Below are 22001 nucleotides of genomic sequence, written 5' to 3'. Positions count from 1 at the left end.
GGGGGGGGGCTTGCTTTAATGTCTGACATGGTTGCAGCCATGCCAGACCACGAAGACATTTATGGGGGCTGCAGCAGCCTGGGTTTGTGGCTGGCAGGAGGGGGGAAGACAAGACAGTGAGGGCAAGGCAGTTTGCCCCTTCGCATCAAGTGACACCGACCTCAGGGATGCCACTGGCGTAACTCATGGTGTCACCTCTCCCATTCCCATTGACCTCCTCCCATACCACACCATTCAGAAGCTTTGGTTAAAAAAAGAAGCTTATACTATTGCTCATAAATCGTAATTCCCATGTATCACTGAATGCAGTGGCAATAGTTGCAACATAAACAACCAGCCAAATTCAAATTATACCTTTAAATTATATTATTGTACACTCAGCATAAATGCATTTACATGTACATAGTTTCATGTGGTTAAATGTATTTAACATGTTGGTTAATTTGGAAAATTTAGTAAGATATGTTTTTTGAAGATATATATACACACACACACACACACACACACACACTGTATAGACTCATGTATAAGTCTAGAAATTTTGGTCAAAAATTGACCTAAAAACCTGAGTCGACTTATCTATGGGTCAATGTAAGTACTGTATCTTAACTCTTATTTAAAAGAGTTCATCCTATGGTGAAAAGAGTATAATCTGTCTTGGAAGCACTGGCCCCCTCCACTCTCTCATCCATCCAGCTTTGAGACTAAGCACAAAGTCTGCTAGAATTTTGTAAGTTTTTGACATTGTTTTGCTTTGCTTCATCCTTTAGATCTTTTGCTATATGCCCCTAGGTTTTACCATCGACTTATCCACGGGTCATAGCAAAATCCATAATTTTGACCCTAAATCTTGTCCTCGACTTATACATGAAGTCGACTTATAGTCGAGTATATACGATATATACATATGTGTGTGTGTGTGTAATTTTTATTTTTAAAAAAACACCTAGGACCTCTTCTTTCTCTTCCCACTGAGTCTGACCCCCACTCACATCATCCCGTGTTTTAAAGGGACACAGGCTAACACCACAGCCCATTGCTGCCAAAAGGCAGGTGTTGGGGGGGCAGTGGTGTCACACACACACCTCACACACACTTAGACTGTCACCTGCTGTGGACTGCACTCCCTGAACCCCTTTAGTGATGCCCCTGGCCTGACCTACTTCACAGAATGGGTGTGAAACTACTGGAGGGAAGGAGACCAACCCACTACCTTGAATTCATTAGAAGAAAGGAAGGCTCTGACTGTAATAAACATGAACATTAATTCAGTGGTGCATGAGGAGCAGCCAGCCAGTAGACAAAGCTAGTTTGTAAATCATTTCCTAGCATCAATCTTCCTTGGGAAAGCTTTTTTTCTACAGCGTAGCTTCCCGTTTTCCTGCAGTTTGGATTGGGATCACATTACTTGAAGGATTTCAGCAGCCTTCTGACATGTGCCTGTGCCACTTGAAAGTGAGGTAGGTGGTGAGTGGGGAAAGAGCCTACTTTGTTGCGGTACTCTGCTTTCAGCATGCTTTCTCAGGTCAGGGGGGTTGACTGGATTTTCTTTGAGCCTTTAATCACCACAGTGGTTTTAAGCCATCATCATTCTATGGTCTTGTTAGTTTAGCTGTTGTTTCTATTTTAATTATTGGGTTTTATTTGTAAGATGCCCTGGTAATTTAATTGAAGTTGTACCGCTGGTGTGCCCTTGGGGTGTGAAAGGGGCAGTACTTTATGTCAAAGTGTTCTGTATTCTATCGCATCTCTTTTTGAAGAAACCAGTGTCGCATCTTTGAATGTTGCTAAAAATAATAATGAGTTTGCTTGAATTTCTGCATCTCATCAGGGCTGTACATAAAGCCTGCATGTTTTTAGTGTTGTCTCACACTCATGGATCAGACTAAATGCTTGCCTGTGTCTTGCAACTAGCGTACTTTCCTGGATGTGGTGTCGCTCCTTCTTCTCTTGCTTCCCCTCAAGGGCATAGACCCAGATGACAGCAGCTCCAGCACCTCTCCTTCATGTTTCTGCTCCTAAGATGCTAGCCTTTCCTTGCTTGCAGCCTCTATCCAATCCTGTTGTCTTTCTATCACTTTCGTCTTTCTTCCTTTCCATTTGTATTTCCCTGGCTGTTAACCCCAACCCTCTGCTCTGTGACTGCTCTTTTGGGGCCATGCCCTGCACCAGCCTCCATAGATTCTGGTCCACGCCACAGCTATCTTCATACAATTTTTGTCTAGGTCCAGCCTCTTGTACCCTGGCCATTTTCTTACTGCTGCTTCTCTGGGCCTTGTACCAATTACAGAATCCAACAAACCACAGCACAATATAATTAATGAAATAAACATGAACATAATGTTTTAACACAGCAGAGATATGTAAAGTGTGGCTCTTTAGACATTGTTGGGCTGACATTCTCAGCATTTGCTATGCTGACTAAGGGCAATGGAAGTCGCAGCCCAACATCTTTGCCCAGACCTGGCATACAGCCATAGGGAAGGGGAGAACTGATAGGATACACAACCCTTCCCTTACTGTGGATTAGACTAGGTGGTTTTAGAAATCCTTCTAATGATTTTACATCACACTGATTCTGCTTTATAATGTGGGTGCTTAATTTCTGTGCCTCTGGTGTGGTGTTCCCTTATTACCCTGTGTGTGCACCAGCTTGGACAAATTCCACAACCACCCCTGCTGAATTCTGGGAGTTGTCATCCAAAAATGTAACCTTCCCACAATCTGGCATGCACACATGCATATGTGTGCACACATGCATACATGATAGTGAATCCCCCCTTTTGTCACTGGGAGGAAGTGAAGAGCCTTCTCTTCATCCTTTCCCCAAGCTGGAAAGAATGACCTATATGAGAATTTCAGTGGAGGGAAAAGAAAAGTTGCTTTCCTCTGCCCCCAACATGGCTTTGTCCTCAGTTATCGGATCTCTTCCGGCAGGCCTTTCCAGATTAACCATCCCGGCCTGGCCTCCCTGATCCCCTCTTTCCTCTCGTGGCCCCATCTTCAGTGATGGTTGAGGATCTCCAGAGGGACACCAGGGTTTTTAGTTTGTTTTAACTATATTTTATGTTTTGATATTGTGTTTTTAATCTGTCATATTTTTTAATACTTTTATAAGGAGGGAGGGATTATAATGTTTTTAAATTTATATTTTACTCTGTTATAATCACTGTTGTCAACCGCCCGGATTGGTTCGCCACAGGGCGGTATACAAATAAATATTATTATTATTATTATTATAGTTATCAGCAGCAAAAGGCGAAAGACATAATCTGTATAAAACAAGGGTGTGGGGTCAAGGAACCTCTGGAGCAAGCTGCACCTAAGGTCTTGTGATGCTACAGCTTCTGTACTCCTGCTTTATATCTACCTTTGTCTCAGGGTCTGGATGGCTTCTGGGGCCATTGACAATCAGTGAGCACCAGCAGGTCATTCCTCTTGTGAAATGCAAACAGCATGTGCGTATAACTCTTCTCTCCATAGCTGACATGGAGACCTAACCATGCATGTAGTTTTCTGGAATAAAATCCCTATTTGCAAACAGAATCTAAAAGATTTAAATGCTTGGCTGGTAACAGGTACATGAGCCGATAGTCAGCAAACATTTTCTGTTTACCAAAAAGTCATAACATTACAGGGAATGGTTAACATATTCTTTGCTCCAAATGCCACACCTACGTTCCCTTTTTCCTAGTTATATCTAATTTTGGTGCTGGACATTATGAGAGACCTACATACTAGGCTGCTAAGCACAGAATATCTGGAGTGACTGGTTTTGAAAGGACTGTAAATGATTTTGATTTTAAATCATTTTTATGTGTGTAGGGGAGGAAAACTAAGCAAAAATCTTTGTTTAAACATCACATAGAAATACACCGTGAATGGCTCTAGAGCAGTAGGAAATTGTCACGTGTGACAAAATGAAGTAATTTGCTCGTTTAATGGAAACATACTTGAATAGCTTTAGAATTTGCACCACTATTTGCGTAATAAGGTTATCTCATCATCCTGAGATGGGACCTCGCTGAGTAACATAGCTACTGATGTATCAAAATGGTTGGAGCACTCCTCCAGTTGGGAGAGGATTGAAATTTGGTGAACACTGAATACAAACCACCCTGGTTATGGGGATAATTTTTTTAAAAAACAAATGCTATACTAGCAGACCTGTATTTGTACCCACTTTTTTACCTGCATAGCCTTATCTGAAAACATAATTACTGTATGAAATGCAAAGTATAAAATTGCCACAGCAATCTTTTCAAGCCTCTTGAACATTCATCAGACTTGAAAAGAAATTGCAGTGGCCATTTTATTTTTGCATTTCCTTATAAAATAATTATGCTTTCCAATAAATGAAGTGTTGTAGATTTTTTAAAAAAAAAGTAATGGCAAGAGACATGCATGAGTTGGTGATTATTTCTGGCTTTTGTGTCCCATTATCATCAACAAGGGCTTGTTTATTGGCTGACAAGTATTATCTCTTTATAGAACTCTCTGCTTCCAGGGACGAGGATATGAAAAGGTAGATCACTAGATGATATGCTGCTGTTTAACTCAGACTGAAGGAGAGAGGTAGTTGAATGTATTGTTTTCTCAAAGAAAGCTTCCTTTGCTTTTGCCACAGTGGTGAAGATGTGCTATCCAAAAAAGAGGCTGTAATCATTTAACATGTAAACAAGTCCAAGGCTGGGATAGATAGTGATCAGTTCCAGAAGAAAAATAAGCTGCTCTCCCATATGTTTGCAATTATAAAAGCATGAATTCAGAATGTGTGAAATTATGACGCCTTTCAACCTCTTTGAATAAAACAAATGACGACAGTGTATTACCTCCTTTTTCTTAGAATTATAGCGTTGGAAAAGACAAGGGCCATCCAGTCCAACCCCCCCTGCCATGCAGGAACTCTCAATCAAAGCATACCCAACAGATGGCCATCCAGCCTCTGTTTAAAGACCTCCAAGAAAGGAGAATCCACCAGTTGCCGAGGTACAGCTTTTCTACAAATGGGGACTATCCCATTGAACTGGAATGGTTGAAGATTCAGGACATAGAAAGCGAAGCATGTCTTCACATAGCACAATGTGAAAATGTGAAATGCAGTGCCATAGAGTGTTGTGAGTATTGCCAACTTGGATAGTTCTGAAAGAGAATGACATAAATCCAGGGACTTGGGGCCACTGGTAGCTACTTGTCTATATGAATGTATATTACTTCTACTATATATCAGATGTGATATATCTCTGTATATCAGTTGATGGTAACAAAAGCTATACGGTGCAGTTGTATGCATGTTTTGCTGGCTGACTTCACTCAGGCAATTGGTTGATCCACTATGCTAAGTATAGTGACTTTACTACATAGGTGTCTGATCTGATTTAGTATAGCTCTCATATTCTTAAAGCTTCCACTCTGCTCCTTAGGCAAGAAGTGATTTGGGGAAAAGGTCTGGTCTTGTTTGCTTATTACAGTGCATTGATAAGGGGAACTTGCTAGTGTTTTCTCATTCCTGGGGGGGCTTTTTCAAAGTTCTGCATGTGATTCACAGAGCTGTATTGCTACATTTGCAACTATATGTGGACCAAAGTGATAAAGGAGCCAATGATAAAGGAATAGTGCAGGTAATACTGTCCTTCAGAAAGATGACTAGAAGCTGTTGGATTCAATAGTGTTCATACTTCTAAGGTGGGAGGATGGAACCATTAACTAGAAGAGGAGAATCTGGCATAATTATATCACTTATCAGTGAGAAAGAAATATCCTGAACAGATTCTGACCTACCCCAGAAACAGTACTGACTTCTTGGAAATTTAGGCAGTTATGAATATTCCCAAGGAAAGCATATTACATGTGACAGTGGCAGGAACTGTTCCTGTGCAATGAAGCACACAGAAAGGCAAATGTAATTTGTTGCTCAGCAGGAGTAGGTAGTCTCCTAGTTGTTCAGAAGCATGATCAAGCTGGACCCAGAAAATTTTCATAGAACTCATACATTTTTCACTTTGGTCAATTGGATTCCTTGCTTGGTCTACCTGAAGCATCTTCCTTTAGCCAGAATCAGGCAGGAAACAAAAGCTGAATCCTCAGTCATGAGCCATGCGTGTTGTTTTGAGCATGAATCCTTACACAGGTCCTCTCACCAACAATGAAATAACAAGCCTGAACATTTACGTTTTTATTATTTGAGATGATTGCTTGTTACAGTATACACTGAGGATTGTTTCACATCTCTGTAGGCAGTTTTTTTTTTGTAAACACAGTGTCTAGCGTAATAGTTAGCTTACAGAAAGAAACATTTCTCCTGCCCCTTTGACTGGCAACAGGCTTATTTTCAAACCGTTTTATCCTAGTGAGGTGCTCAGACCTCTTGCATGAAAAGAGTGGTTACAGGTTTTGGCAATCTGACTCATTGATTTCTGGAATAACTGGGACATGTAATGGAGACACATAGAATTATACAGCAGAAACCCAAGAGACAGAAGCAATACTTTGGTATAACTTTTGCTTATGCAAGCATATCCAAAAAGGATAAACATAGTGGGTTAATGTTCCAGCATTCTTTAGAAAAATAACCCCTCCCCACACACACCTTCTTAACATTATGAGATAACAAACAAGATACAAAAATTTAAAGCCATGTCTGCTAACCATTTCAGCTAAGCTCTGTAAATCAGATCAACTTCCAATACACCATACCAAAGTCAAAATATAACATCCATTAGTTTTACTCTCTCTTTTTAAAAAAAAATGAACAAACTCTTAGACATGTTTTCCATATGGACAGAGAGAAAAAATATAACAAGTAAAAAGAGAGTAAAGACTATATTGAATAAAAAAAGTTTTGCCTGTACATGGTTCACAAGAAAAAAAAAGGGGGGGGGGATTGTGTATCCTAAAGTTTCACATGAACAGAGAGAGATGAAGCACAGGCTGTCTGTTAACTGTGCTTTGCAAACTAGGATCTGGCTTTGGGAATGTATGCTTTCTCCAGCAGACCCCTTTACCTTCACCAGAAGTAATTCGGTGGCCTACATCAAACATTAACTGTGGCTGAAATAACAAGGGCTTCTATTTTATCATGGGCTGAAAGTTGTTTGAAGAGCATCTCTGCTACTGGGATACTGGCTCATCTTATTCTACTGAATGGTCGAATTCAATTAAAGAGGACAAGGGAAAGCATTCCCGATTCTTATTCCCAATTTATTAACTCTAATTAACAGGAGCCAGTGCTATTTCTGTGCTGTCCCATTAGTTGTGCAGCGGATGCTGGAAATTGAGAGTTTGAATTGAAAGGACTGAAACCCACCAGGCATGGCGCCAAACCAAGTCCTTTTATATTAACTCATTTCAAAACATCCTGAGCAGATTTTGAAAGATCTGTGAAATGGACATAAATGAAAGTAAGTTGTGTCGGGTGGGCATTCTGAGAGCGAGTCTCTATCACAAGTATATCTGGTATCAAAGTTTTTTCATTGTGCTAAAGGTAAGAATAGTTTAACCCTGATTTTAAAAAAAACATCTATTTTTTCCCATTATGGTAGAACAATATATTTCTACAGGTTTCCAAGACATCAAATGTTGAATCTCAACACCAACTTGAGCTGCTTAATGCTCCTGGTCCCAAATCCCCATTAATTTAGGGTTTGCTACTGCCAAACACTTAATTGCAGAGTAAGCTCAGGATTGTGGGAGAAAATTGTTCCCAATATATAATTTGTGCTTCTTGCTTTGATCAATTTGCCTTTCCTTCACCGTGACCACAGAAATAACAGTTTGTAATGAAACAACAGGGTTTCTCTCCCACTCCCTTTGTGGCAGTTCCAGCACAAGGACATTGCCCTGAATATTGTAAGCATGAAGTCCAGTGGTCACAACTAATACAAATTGACCAAAAGGGACAACTTGCAGAATGACAAAAAAAACCTAACCAAGCATTAGTATTACGATGTGACACACTTTTGATATGCCTTCAAAAAGGGAGAAAGTCCATTATAGTAAATACAGTATTGATCACAAGAGAAAGAGAGACAAAACACTTCAGGAACTGCTAAAAAAAATGGGGAAAGTTCCCCACACTAGAAATTCCTGTTGCTTCAACCAGTTGTTACTCGACAAAGAATAAGCCAAAGGGAAGGCTATTCTTTGGACATTTGCTTCCCTCCTGAGTTCATTACCTTGCACCAAGAAATTGTTAACTATCAAACTTGTCCATAAATTTTGCCGCTGAGGGTGAAACCATCCAGTTAGCATATACACTATCATTTGCATATCTTGAAAACACAGACTTAGGGCCATCGCATCTTGTGAGTGGAACGGGGCTCTCCTCAGGCCAGTTCGGGTATGACATGCCTAAAAATGAAAACAGATAATTTTTTCTGCACTGAAGAACCAAAACTTCATGTGCAGACAGTAAGGCCCTTGGCAAAACTCCCTTCAGAAAATTGCAAGCCAAATTACAAAATATATCCCCCCCCCTCCTTTGAAAAAACAACAACAACCAAACAGAGAAGTGTGTTTCAAAGGCACTGAAGCACAAGTTGAAGGCCAAACCATGAAAAATAAATAAATAAAGTGCTCTTCTGATATATCCCAGTATCATTTGCTCCTGGTAAATCTTTGGATCTCAGAATGTTAGATTTCATGGGAATACAGCAGCAGATTGGTTATTGCAATGGAGTATTCCTGTGGTCCATAAAGTGCTCAGAGCAGTAATAAGCCTACACACTTGCCAATTCTGAAAAGTTTAAACATTTAGCATGCATGTTATCAATCCTAAAAACACTTATCCCATCAAAGTCAATAGGATGCATATACATTAAGTGTCTTTTTTAATAATAATAATAATAAAAACAATGGGGGCCCTGGGAGGATTTCCACAGGGCCACTGAGTTCATGAATATCCAGTCTGACTGTACTTCTTCCACCTCCTCCTGAATCATCTACTTGTTTCTGTTTAGTTTGGGGGAAATCCTGGATTACTTCTTGCAAAGACCCAATTGCTAAGACACTCACAAAGAAAACCTAATTCAAGGGTCTCTTCTAAATATAATAGCTATAGTACAGACTGTTTAAGGGGCATACAAAGTACTCCTTGATCTCAGCAGGATTAGCCTATCATTTTGCTGTCTTAAAACATCTCCATTAGTTTAAGGATCTAAACATGAATTTAAGAATTAGAGCTCAAAGATTAAGCTCCAAATCAGTACCTTGATGCTGACAAATAAAAAGAATAGACAAAGGGGAAAAGCTGGACGGCTTTGGATGAACGTAATTTAAAAGCATTAATAGCATGTAGAGAGCATTTAATTATGAGACAAAAATGTAGGAGTTTTGGCAAGAACCATCTTTACTGTCCATCTCACCACAATATTAAAGCACATTCCTTTTAAGACACTTGCGACAACATTCAAAACATGGCTTAGATGCTGACATTTTCATGAGAAACCAAAAGCATGTGAAAACAGCAGAGGTTGCTTTCATGTGGTCCTCTCCAGTTCAGCTTCCAAACAGCTACACAGCTGCACTTCTTCTATTCTGACTCCCCCCAAATTTGTAAGCTGATTCTTCCAGCCTTCCTTTCTCTACCCCCCCAATTCCATTACTTAGTAAGCAGCCATGGCTGACTGGGAACTTAAAATATACAGACAACAGTTGAGATTCAGGAATCCATCAGAATAAAAACAAGAATGGATCCTTTAACAGTGAAACATGAGGAACATCCCAAATCTTCAAGCAGTAAAAAAGTCTTATCACTTGCAATGAGAAATGCCAAATGCTATGATACATTTAAATGCTCCTAACCCTTAGATAGATAAAAGTATAGTTTTAATTGGCTATCTGCTAGTATATTTTTTTAAAACATCCCCTGAGAGTACTTCCCTGATCTAGGATTTTTTTTCTTTATCATACAATATATATTTAGTCATGTTGCACGTTTTCACATCCTTTTAAATTTTTTTTTAAACACAGCTGCAGAAAACAGCTAAAGGAAGAGCCTAATGCAGAATTAGACAGTGACAAATGAAAGGAAAAAAACCTTGCCAAGCAAATTTTGATTGGATTCATTCAGACAAATAATATTCTAAAAGGTAATACAGAGAGCGTGAAGACAGTGAAGGAGAAAATCACTTTGGGTGTGTGTGTTGCTAGAATCTAGTAAATGCATGTGAAATTCTACCATAGAGTTTGTTTTCAATCCATGTGGAAGGAAGGGTTCGAGGGAGGGGAGCATTATTACAATCCACGAGGGGCGTTTCCTCTTCTGAGAGTCCATCATCATAAAGCAGCGAATCAGAAGGCGTGGAAGCAGCAAGGTCCAAATAGTCCTAAGGAGACAAAGAAAAAGGATAGTAAACAAAGCAGTCCTTTGGCACTCGCTTCTACTTGCATTTCTTGTCCCATAAACTGAGCGACTACATCTCAGTGTGGATGAGATCATCAGCTTCTGCTTACTGCAAGAGCAGTATCCTTGGAGACACATTTGTTTGGAGTAACACTAGACACGTTTCCTTCGAGGTATGCTCAATTACTATTCCCCCTGAGCTGGGTTCCTTGCCAACAAGTTAACATAGTGAGTTTGGCAGGCAAACCGGGAAATTCTGCCCCCTCCCCTCCATCTTGTGCTTCTCCGAGAAGAGCTGGTGAGAAATGGGTAAAATTATCAGCACTGCAAGGAAGCTTCTCTGGGCAAGCCTTTATTCAACATGAATGGAACTATTCCAGAAACACTGCATTTATGCAATCAATCTGGAACACGAATAAATTTGTGCAAGAATCAGGAAGGGCAAAGCTTTACCTCATGTCAAGTTTCAGGAACAGTCATAAATTGGGAAAGATATTGGGTGATCTTAGGATGAAGTCACCTTATATTTGAATAGAAATTTGGATCTTCAACTACTTGCATTTATATAGCCCACACCCATACCCAAGAGGAAAGCATCTACAGGCGTAGGAAATGCCTAGGTTTGCAGAACTACAAAGATATCCAGGGGGGGATCTCTACGGGAAGCAAACACAGTAAAAGCATAGTTCTTTGTGGGTTTTTCGGGCTATGTGGCCATGTTCTAGACGAGGTTATTCCTGATATTTCGCCAGCATCTTCAGAGAAAAGCAGCCCAAAGTTAGCCCACATAAACACCTCCCCCAATAAAAACATTAAAACAACATTTAAAAGCTCCCACCCCCCGTGATATTTGAGGAATTAGAAAACAGCTGAAATCCTATACCAGGAGCACCTCATACTGAAACATTAAATTCCAGGCCATATTAGGCCATATTTTTGGATACTAATAGTTATTCTTTGGATGAGTTTTCATGGGATACATTTTCCAAGGTGGCATGCTAGTCTTTTCTTTAAGAGGCTTTCAAGACACCAAGGAGAATTACTGCCTTCAGGCTTGGGATACAAAGAATATTATTGTTTAGGATCAAAAACAATAAGCGCCTCAACAGGCTGAATCACCCCATCAAAAATTAGGCTTTTTTCATATGAAGGCCAGTGTTCCTCCTCCCATTTTCACTTTTTTTGCACACACAAAAAGATCCCTTCCTGAGTTTTTCACAAAAACATTATAAAAAAGTGAAAAATCATCATAAAATGTACAAAATCCTAATAATCTTGCCAAGGTGGGAGAAAATTTTGTTTTTTTTTTTTTATTCTTGCACCCAAGAATGACATGAACAAAAAATTATATCCTCACTTCACACACCATTTGGACTAGGCAGAATTTTGATCTTATCTATGGTAGCAATTATCTGCTTATGAGATAAAGCTGACCTTAATTATTTGGAAATATAAAAAAACAACACCCCACTTCCACTGAAAAAAGTATATTGCTTGTGAAGTGGGTGACCCAGGAATAGAACTTCTTTCATTGTGAAACTTGGCTTTTAGGCTCACCTGAACTTTGAAAGATTCACTGGCATATCTGGGAAAATGTACCTTTTCAATCCTAGCCTTCTATGCATGGCATGCCACAAGCCTTTTCAGAGGAATGTGTTTTTGTGTAGTGAATGCACATTTGCTACCTGGACTCTCTGAGAGATGCAAGCAGCATTCCATCATTGACATAACATTTCATTTATTGTTCTTATTTGTTTTCTAACATTTACATCTCACACTTCATGATAAAACAATTTGCAGGGCAAGTTACAATCAACTGCAGGGCAACCACACTTACCCTTGTAACCAAATGGCTATTTATTGTTGCAAGGTGTGAAGAGCCACATTCCTACTTGTCTGGATAGCTAAGATGTGGCCTTGACATTCTAGATTCTATAATAAACAGCTCACAGGTCAATTCTGAGGAGTCAATCAACCCTATTCTATAGCTATGTGTGTCTGTCACATACAGCAATGTGAATCACATGCTTTTTCTTGACCAGGGCTTTCTAGCAAGTGTTTGCATATTTATGGTCTTACGGTCCACAAATTTTCCCCTATGTAAATTCTAGTAGTTACTGGATTAACCCCTAGGTTTTCTGATTGAGTTCTCTCCACCTCTGCCTCTTCATTATGTAAACAATACAATAAAATAAGCAATGGGAAGGGGAAGGTAGTTACCTTTTGACAGCTTGGAGGGTTGGAAGGGGGAGGGAAGAGTGGGCATGAAAGCATCTCTCTTTCATACTCATTTATTGGATGATGAAGCCTATATGGTTTAGCAGCTGAAGATGCTCAGTGTGTGTGTAGGTGCAACCTAAAAGACATGTGGTTGATGGTTGATGTCATTATGAATGAATTTGTATGACTTTAAAAGCTCTTAGAAACTTGGTGAGCCATCTCTGAGCCATCCCTGTTGACACAGAGCCTGAACAGACAGGCCAAAATAAAGCTGCTCCGTTCACTTTGGAAGTGTGCTGTTTAAACGATGCATGTGTCCTAAGAGGCCGGAAGCTGTGCCAAAGCCACGCTCTAGTCCTAAGGACTGGACTGCAGCTTTGGCGCAGCCTCTGGCCTCTTAAGATGCATGTGTCCTTTAAACAGCATACCTCTAAAGTGACCCAAAGCAGCTTTATTTTGGCCTATCTGTTCAGGGCCTTAGTTTGCCTTTTTAAAAAACCCCAAACTTAAGGATGCCTTTTTCTTCTTCTTTGTTTGACTACTATGTAATCCTGATTTCCTATTCATAAACTCTTTAATAGAACTGTGTATTCTATGCATTTTATTGTGGGTTCCTGCAAAACAAAACAAAACAAAAGGGCGAGATATAATTCTAATAAATAAACAAAATCTACTTTTGTCTATTGCACTCACCTGCTTCTCGACTTTGACCCAATGTACCTATCTATATGTCAATAGTCTAATTTTATATTAACTGAGAAACCTATGCTTTGATTTTATGGGGGTAAGTGAGTAACGTAGGGTCTGCCCCCCCCCCCCCCCCTCCAATTTCGGGGGGGAAGAAAAACCTTTCGAAGTGGTAGTAAGCAATTATCATCATCATCATCATCATCATCATCATCATATTTGAACTGAGGGTGCAAGCCAAGGAGGTCAGTAGAAGTCACCCACAGGTCTCTCATGTGCTAATGCAATTCTTTAATTCTTCCCAACTCAGTCTTCAACATAGACAGAATGTGACAGGAAAAGAATAAACTCTTCTTCCTCCTTATTCAGATTCCAAACCTCTAACAGGAGTGTTCCATGGTTTGCAAACCTGTAGCTCCTGGTAGCTGCTGCTCACTGTCTACACTCTGTTGCCAGGACTAAGAAGCTTATTGCATCCATCCCCTCCCCCCTCCCGCCCATTATGGGAATGGGAAGGGGACACTCGGGGCCGTGCATCACCGAGAAAAAACGGATTTTACCGTGCACCAAAGTGTCCTCAAAATGGCCCCATTCCATTTCCCGTCTCTAAGCTGTCCCCATTCAGTGCTGAGGTGGGCCATTTTGCTCAGCCGGAAGACTTTCAACCCGAACATTTAATGCCCCTCACCACTGAATGGGGTCGGCTTGGGGCCAGGGAACAAAATGGGGCCATTTTGAGGACACTTTAGTGTGTGGTAAAATCTGTTTTTTCTCGGTGACGCATGGCCCTGAGTGTCCCCTTCCCATTCCCATAATAGGGGGGAAATGGGTGCGATAAGCTTCTAACAATGGCTCAAAGCGTGCCCACATCAGTTTCTGAATGGGGGACAGAGAACAGGGATTGCAGAATATGGCAAAGAACTGGAGTAGACTGTGAGTAGTTGCTGAGAAATTAAATGGGCTTTAAAGACACAGGAATTCTTGATGGTCTGAAGTACTGGGAGAGGGGGATAACTGACTGCAACCCCTAAACTTTCAATGCACTAGGAAATGATACAATGACATTTAAAAAAAATCCTCTGCAAAGTTTAACACATGTGTGTATAGACAAGTCACAATACACAGGGATAAACCAACTTAAAGGTTTGTAAAGGTAGTTGAGTACAAATAATCTTTCCTCTTCAGAAGAGTTATGTCTTTAGCTCCTCATTTATTTACTTATCTACCTTCTATTCGTTGATATTTTACAATTTTGTTTTCTTTATTTATAACTTCAGCTGGTTTCACAGAACACTGCATGTGGCCTTGTCCCAGAGTACTTATTCCTAAGGGAGATACTGCTAATCTTAGCTATTTGATGAATGGCATGGGCATCTCCTAGCCTGTTGGAAAGTCACACTTTACAATTTCTGTGTGAACAGTGGAACTACCACTCTTAAATCTACTTGTTTCTATAAAAAGGACCTATACTTATTTTTTACTTTGGCTTCCTTTCATTTAAATTATGCTATGTGTTTACAGTAGACACCACAAAAAAGCAGTTTGTGGTATGCAAATATATTCCTTTCTCAGATATTTTCTTAGAGTAAATATCCCTAGGAACGTCAACCTCTTTAAATATTCCTTCTTTGCACGTTTCACCTGTGACAATGTGGCTTTAAAAGCTGGCTGGCTATTGTTCGGATGAAATGCAGCTTGATGGCAACGGACAGCACAGGAGGTGCAAAACCCATCCCAGTTGTGTTTGATGGGAAGGGCCTCATGGAGAGAGGCTTTTGTTTTGCTTTGTTTAGAAAAAGCAGGATTTTGTCTGGTCTGGTTGGGAGGTATCTGAGGAGTTGACACAAAGATGTGTGCCTAAAGGAGGAGAGTTAGAAAGGCTAAAGCGTACCAAGTGTTTGATTTTAATGTGACCATACTGAATTTGAGATTAACCCACATAAGATTCATTATTGACATGTTTCTCCATAACAGTTACTGTTTGCTTTATAGTGATGACTCTGACTGCACTGATTGTCATAAACTGGAAAGAAGAAAGAGCACACTGCCTAAAATATTTAAACTGGTCTATGGAGAAACCTGGGACCCGAGATCTTAAGGTTAAAGCTAAAAGGGTGAACGTAGAGGAAGTATTATTGGCAGGGTACCTCCTGAGGTTGGAGGTTTCATCTTTGCACTTTTCACCTGAGCTTGGTCTTTTCAAATATGGAAGGCAGAAAATGGATACAGCGTTTGAAATAAAGTCTTACCCAGTCAGTTGTATACAGCACCATGCACTGGAAAATCTTTCTGACTAGGATTTCTGATCAATTGCAAAGCTCAAAAAAGCACTTACCCTGCTCTTTACCATCATTTTCTCTAACTCTTTACTGATCTCAGCAAATGTTGGCCTCTTATCTGGTTCCTGTTTCCAGCAGCGAAGCATCAGGTTGTACCTGCAATAAAACACACAAAATGCTGCATATTAATCAAGGATTTACTCTGTAGCTTCAGTTATATGTTCTCTAATAAGAGGTGGGATCTAGACCAGGTGGACCTGCAGGAGCATGGGGGGCATGGAAGCCGTCATATGCCCAACTAAGTCCAAGCACCAGTATCCCATTATGTAATTCTGCTAACAGAAATTATCCTGAGCTCACGGGCAACCACTACTATAGTAAGCACAAGGAGGAAATCCAACACAGTTTCATGTTGCACAACTATTCACGAAGCTGGTCACACAAACAGTTACATGCGTAGGAGCAGGCTCTACCGCCACCTTGCATACATTTACAAAGATCCCATGATTAATCTAGTTACAAGAAGAAAGTGACCTGCTGGGGTTGGGGGGGGGTGTTATTGGGGGTGTTATTAGAGCAGTGTGTTCATGAAGGGGCAGGAGAGGCACAATATGCCGTTATTTCCCACTAGTTGCTTAAGGGAGGATAACCAATTCTAGCTTTGTGCTCCTTCCTGATTCATGGAGTCTTATGAATACAAAAAATTTGGTAAGAGTTAAATATTCTGTCACTTATGTTCATTATAATGCTTTCTCCTCAATGAAGGACAGTAAATACTTGCAGTTCCTGACACCTGAACCATAAGGACTAGATTGTGAGCAAAAGCAATTTTAAAAACATATAAATGTTGGTTCCTACCACCCTCCCCACTCTGGTTCTACATTTCCTCAAAGAAATGTCTGCACTTTGAATAGTTAACTGTATATTAATAAAGCTTTCCAGTTTTGCAAAAGGATATTCTGCAAGCTCCTGATGTTTATCTTGAATTTTGGTTCTTATGCCCTTTTTTGTGAGTCATATTTTGCTTTTATCTGTTTTCTATTACGTCGCCGTTGTTACAAAATGGTATAAGCACTTCTAGGAAAGTGTTCTGAAGGGTGGGATATAAATCCTTAATGTAAGTACACAAATACATTTTTTAAAAGAATTATAAACCAGGGTAGCTTAAAACTCACCAGGGCAACTTAAAACCTATTAAAAATACAAGAAAACCCTCTAATGGGAATAGAAACAAAGGACTAAATATATACTGTATAGCTTTTTTAATAGGCCTACAGAAGCTCCCTTGGCTTGCATGGGATTCAGGTCTATCACTGCAACCTTTCATACACTCCATCTACAATTATATGCCCAGTTAACTAGGAGTAGGTTTCACTGAACTCAGCAGGACTTATTTCACAACAGGCATGTGAAGGATTGTTCTGTGAAGCAGATAACACAAATTAAGTGTCCTGGAACCATGAACAAGGGTCACTGACTGAAGACAGAAATGCAAATGCATGCACAATTATTATTATTATTATACTTGTAGCTCTGGCATCATGTGAACACATGGTTCTGCTTCCTCGAAAAATGTAACATTCTCTTTCTTTTCTAAAGCAGGTTTCTATCCCTTTTGGCTTGTGTTATACCTGATAATGCATGAGTAATGTCTGTTCATATTTCAAAAGCAGACAGGCTATCCAAGTGTTTGACAGTGGGGGTTTCACTCTCTCCTCATTTTGTTCATGAAGAAAATTAGAACAGATGAGATTAAAAAAACAACTTGAAAACTGGTGATAAGAAGCAAGAAATTACACAAATATTTCTGCTTCTTAGAATCTGCAGAAAACAGGATATTGGCACAGATTTGAAACACAAAACTGAAAATACAGACTATCTACTCCTCTGTCCTTGACTGAGGGAGAAAAAAGCATACAACAGTCAAGCTGGTCAAGTTAACAGCCCACTTCAGTTAATTTTAGTTTTGAAAAGAAGGATGTTTGTTTCCTTGTAAAAGTCTTTTTTGCAATCAACATTGTTAGCAATGCTTCTGTTGGGAGAAGATCAGCTGAGCTACCCAAAAGTTGCTATGTAGTTAAATAAATTAATTCATGTATCATCTGGTCACTACTAGGTTGAAATGGATAAAGTATTAGAAAAGTTAACTTAAATCAAGCAAACAAGCAATTGGGCCACTAAGGGAAAAGGGTGTACAGTAACATACACCACAGTCTCCTAATTTTTCCCCTCACCATTAACAATAATTAATTGGGAAAATAATTGGGAAATCCTGAGTAACAATAACCCAACTAACTGAATTAGGTTTAGGGACCTCTAACTACAATCTTCAAAGAATTAGGTTTTTGTATTTGTTTTCCAAGCTCTGAACATATGAAACAATGCATCACATGTCCATGTCACACTCTATTTTGGGCCTTTTGAAAGCTTATTATCAAAGGCTATAACTCGCACTTCTTTCAATGATATTTTAAAATGCTTTCAAATCAATAGGCCCTTTCCTTAAAATGAGGAAAGAAATCCAGCTAATATTTGTACACTGCTAAATATCTTTACTCTTGCTCCTATAAGATTAAGATCTTTTTGCTGGGGGCAGGGGCATACAACAAAGCAGCTGAGCACAATACTTTTGTAGCTATAATCAACTAAAATATTCTTTAAACAAGTCCTGCACTTTGATGTTACTTACATTTCCTCACTGCAGTTTTCTGGCTTTTCCATTCTATAGCCAGTTTTTAAGAGGTTAAAGAGTCTCTCAGGAGCAATACCTGGATAGGGGTTACCTCCCAGAGTGACTATCTCCCACAGCAAAACTCCAAATGACCACCTGAAGGGAGGGAAAAAGAAACAACACATACTGAAAGCATCAGGATATACACTCATATAAAGTTTAAATTGCATAATGGATTTATACTTCCATCCATACTGTACATTTAGGGTAGGAAAAGTGTTGGCCCTGGGGGGGGGGGGGAGGTCACTTTTTTGTTTCCCCGATAACTAACTAAATAAATGAATAACTCATCTGTGCCAAAATGCCCTCCAGTGGGCTTGGGGAATTTTTCAACTTGTTTTAGTGCTCCTTAGGCCATTTTTCAAAAGCCAGCAGTAAACTGGAAGTTACTTCCAGTCTAAAATGGGCTGGGGGGGGAGTTAAACATAGGAAAAGTGCCCCAAGCACCTATAGTTTCTTGGGAGGCTTTGGGGAGCAAAAAAGAGGGCATGTTCTGGAGGGAAGCAATGGTGGGTGCATCTGCCAAAGTCTCCTGGGGGGTAATGCAACCCTAGCTTCCCAGAGTTGCCCACTCCTGCTTTACGTGGATAAATACTTTTGAAATTTAAAAATTTGGCAACATTATTGATGTTTTATTCACTGAAAGAAAAGCAAGTGTTTGCAAACACATATAAGCAAGAAATTCTTTTTAAAGCTCAAGAATCAAATGTCATGCTGGAGATGGTCCTGTTTCACACTGTAAAGCTTATTTTTTACACTATAGTTCTGCTGAACTGCACATGGAAACCATCCATTTAACCATTCTAAAAATGTATTTCAGGTCTCAAATAAATTAGGATTAACCTTCAGCCACAGAGAAGAATTCAGAAAAAGGTGAGGCTGTCCTCTCAAACTCATTGGTGTCAAAACTGCATTTCTGCAAAGAGTTATGTGAGAAACAGCAGGGATTGATTCATAGATTTTAGGATTTGAATTCCCAAAATGTTTTAACTCGGTGGGATTCCTTGGAAAACCACACTTGGAAACTTCTTGACTACTCTTGGAGCAGCATTCTTTTGCACAGATTTTAAGAAACTGGATAGCAAAAAAGTTGTATTTTTGCAAGCTAAACTGCTTGTTTCATTTGGTCATATTAATATCTGTGAAGCCCTCTTTCTAACCTTAAAAAACTGTTTGCAAATTCCCTGATGCCTGGATTCATTAATAAAAGCTTTTATAATGTTCTTGAAGACCATCTATTCCCCTTTATGGCCTTGAGTTAATGTCTTCTCCACACAATGGCCTGTTACGGACTGCCAAAATAAAGCTGCTTCGGGTCTCTTTGGAGGTATGCTATTTAAATGATGCATGGGTCCTAAGAGTCCGGAGGTCGCGCCAAAGCTGCCCTCCAGTGCTTAGGAATGGAGTGTGGCTTTGGTGCGACCTCCAGACTCTTAGGACCCATGCATCATCTAAATAGCATACCTCCAAAGAGACCCAAAGCAGCTTTATTTTGGCAGTCTGTAACAGGCCAATGTTACCTTTCCCTCTCCAATTATGCCAAATAGGTTTTTCAGTGCTTTGGATATTATTTCCGAGAATCTCATTTCTTCATATAAAACACTTTATTTATTGTATTCCACCACCACCCCCCCACCTTATTTATCTTCAAAACTCTTTGACCTAATTTAAGCAGAGAGACAGCAACTACTGTCAGGTTGCCTAGTAAAAAATGGCACAGTAGTTGTTTAATTCCAGGTAAGCTGGTTCTCGGTTTTAATTTTTATTCAAAAGTAGTAAGACGGCATTTAACACTGACAATTTCTCATAAACCCCAGCTGCTTTTTGAATGTTTAATTTGTGGGCACATTCAGTAAAACATTTTCCTACACATTTCCTATTGAAATGAATGGAACCAGTGAAGGTAACTGCTGTAGTCCCTTGTTGATGCAAATGACTTTAATATTCTTGAAGGAATATGTGTGAATTATAGCACTGTAATATTTGTGTTTCTTCATCGCTCATTTCAGCGAGGTCTGCACAGAGTTTCCATTTGGTTTTTGCTTCATGTAACAAATACTGCACGTTGACTGTGTAAATAAAAATATGCAAATGATAGGTGGTTCTCTGTACACACACACACACACACACACACATATGTGTGTGTATGTGTGAGTGTGTACAGAGAACCACCCATCATTTGCATATTTTTATTTACACAATATAATCAATAAATTACTCGAGTATAAGTGCTGTAGGTGTGGAAATGCAGGGAGAATTTTTAGCCAATTGTGTCAGTCAATTTTACCCACAAATTTTATAAGACTGTGGTGGTGGAAAAATAGAGGTGGATAGGAAGAAAAGGAACATTATAGCTTAGAATGAGGACAGTAGGCCCTATCTGCTGGGGTTTCATTGTAAGACTCCCCAAGGAGAGCAAAATCCATGGATGCTCAAGTCCCATTAAATGCAATGGCATGGTAAAATGGTGTCCCTTACATAAAATGGCAAAACCAAGCTTGGCTTTTTGGAATTTATGAGCCCATACAGAAAGGCCAAAATAAAGCTGCTTCGGGTCACTTTGGAAGTATGCTGTTTAAATGATGCATGCACCGTAAGAGGCCAGAAGCCACATCAAAGCCACGCTTTAATCCTAAGGACTGGAGCATAGCTTTGGTGCAGCTTCTGACTTCTTAAGATGCGAGTTTCATTTAAACAGCATAGGTAGGACAGAATGGGAAACATGTGGCCCTCCTGATACTGGACTGTGGCTCACATGAACACTGAAAGATGCTTTATACTGACTCACATCACTAGTCTTCCCACATGAACCTGTCTGGATTCTGAGGTCTACAGTGAAGACTCTTCATTTGCTGTGGTGGTGCCTCCATTGTGGAACTCCCTCCCAGGAGGAGTCAGCTGGGTTCTCTTCTGAGCCCACTCTCCTCATTTTGTACCCAGGATGACCAGATGTCCTCCTTTTCCAGGACATGTCTTACATTTCAACCCTCTGTCCAGTATGTCCTCCATCTTGAGTATGACTAAGAAGCATGAAGTTATCTTTATATGATTGTTTCTGTCTTTTATTTTGTAACATCCTACATTTTCCTTGAATGTCCTACATTTTATGGTGGTTCATCCTCCTTGGTGGTTGGGACATTTGGCTAACCTGTGTATGCACCTGGCACTTTGTATCCCAAGGGATCTGCTGCTAGGGTTGCACAGAAGTCCACAACGAGATGAATAATTTCAGGTCACTGATAAGTAGAGGTGCTTATAAGCAATAAATAAATGTATTTGTCAAAATTAATCCTGAATAATTGGTTGATTTGCTTCACCACAGCACTGATAATCAACTGCTTAACAGTGATCATGCTGAGAGACACAGACTAAGCTAGAAGTTGTAAGAAGTGTTCTCTATACGAATGCACACTAAACAGCCTGGCTAGAGTGAATTTGTTACGTTTCCTTCATCACTTGGTGACAAGACATTTTCATTACAGTTCAAGCTGGCTGCTTCCCAGTGTTCTGTGGTTACATTTCCCTCCAATTACAGGAATATGAGTGAGACGTTTGCCACGTACAAAAGTATTCTCCTATATGTCCTGGACAAAGCACAATCCTTCCAGTTGCATGTTTTTCTACTTGAGTTTTTCCACTTTTCCATCTCTCCACATCCTGATGACATCTTTGTACTAAAAAAAATTACTTTTTCATACAGACACTTTTTTTAGCACTTTGTTATGGTATGTAACAGAGGCAA

The 22001-nt window shown here is 39.8% G+C and overlaps 1 protein-coding gene and 1 long non-coding RNA gene across 4 annotated transcripts in view; one reads left to right on the top strand and one right to left on the bottom strand.

Annotated features, from left to right (window-relative positions):
• Positions 1 to 22001, top strand: part of LOC121927382 — a 94024-nt gene that overhangs the window by 68144 nt on the left and 3879 nt on the right. Inside the window, exon 3 of the long non-coding RNA XR_006103190.1 lies at positions 19080 to 19132. This is a non-coding gene — a long non-coding RNA (uncharacterized LOC121927382). The remainder of the gene's footprint in view (positions 1 to 19079; positions 19133 to 22001) is intronic.
• The window catches only part of RET (ret proto-oncogene), a 133575-nt gene continuing 117734 nt past the window's right edge, over positions 6161 to 22001 (bottom strand). For 2 of the 3 annotated variants that reach the window (XM_042461164.1, XM_042461163.1), the window contains 4 exons: positions 18218 to 18355; positions 15585 to 15684; positions 10178 to 10325; positions 6161 to 8349 (listed from right to left, as the gene is read on the bottom strand). In XM_042461164.1, coding sequence (XP_042317098.1) covers positions 8192 to 8349; positions 10178 to 10325; positions 15585 to 15684; positions 18218 to 18355 — 544 coding nt within the window. In that variant the 3' untranslated portion in view covers positions 6161 to 8191. Of the gene's footprint in view, positions 8350 to 8832; positions 10326 to 15584; positions 15685 to 18217; positions 18356 to 22001 lie in introns of those variants that run through there. The other variant, XM_042461165.1, reaches the window with a different exon arrangement.

Source organism: Sceloporus undulatus, chromosome 3 (genome assembly GCF_019175285.1).
Source record: "Sceloporus undulatus isolate JIND9_A2432 ecotype Alabama chromosome 3, SceUnd_v1.1, whole genome shotgun sequence".
Lineage (NCBI taxonomy): Eukaryota > Metazoa > Chordata > Lepidosauria > Squamata > Phrynosomatidae > Sceloporus > Sceloporus undulatus.
The sequence above is the reverse complement of the archived record's forward strand: the minus strand, read 5'-3'. Positions and strand labels throughout refer to the sequence as shown.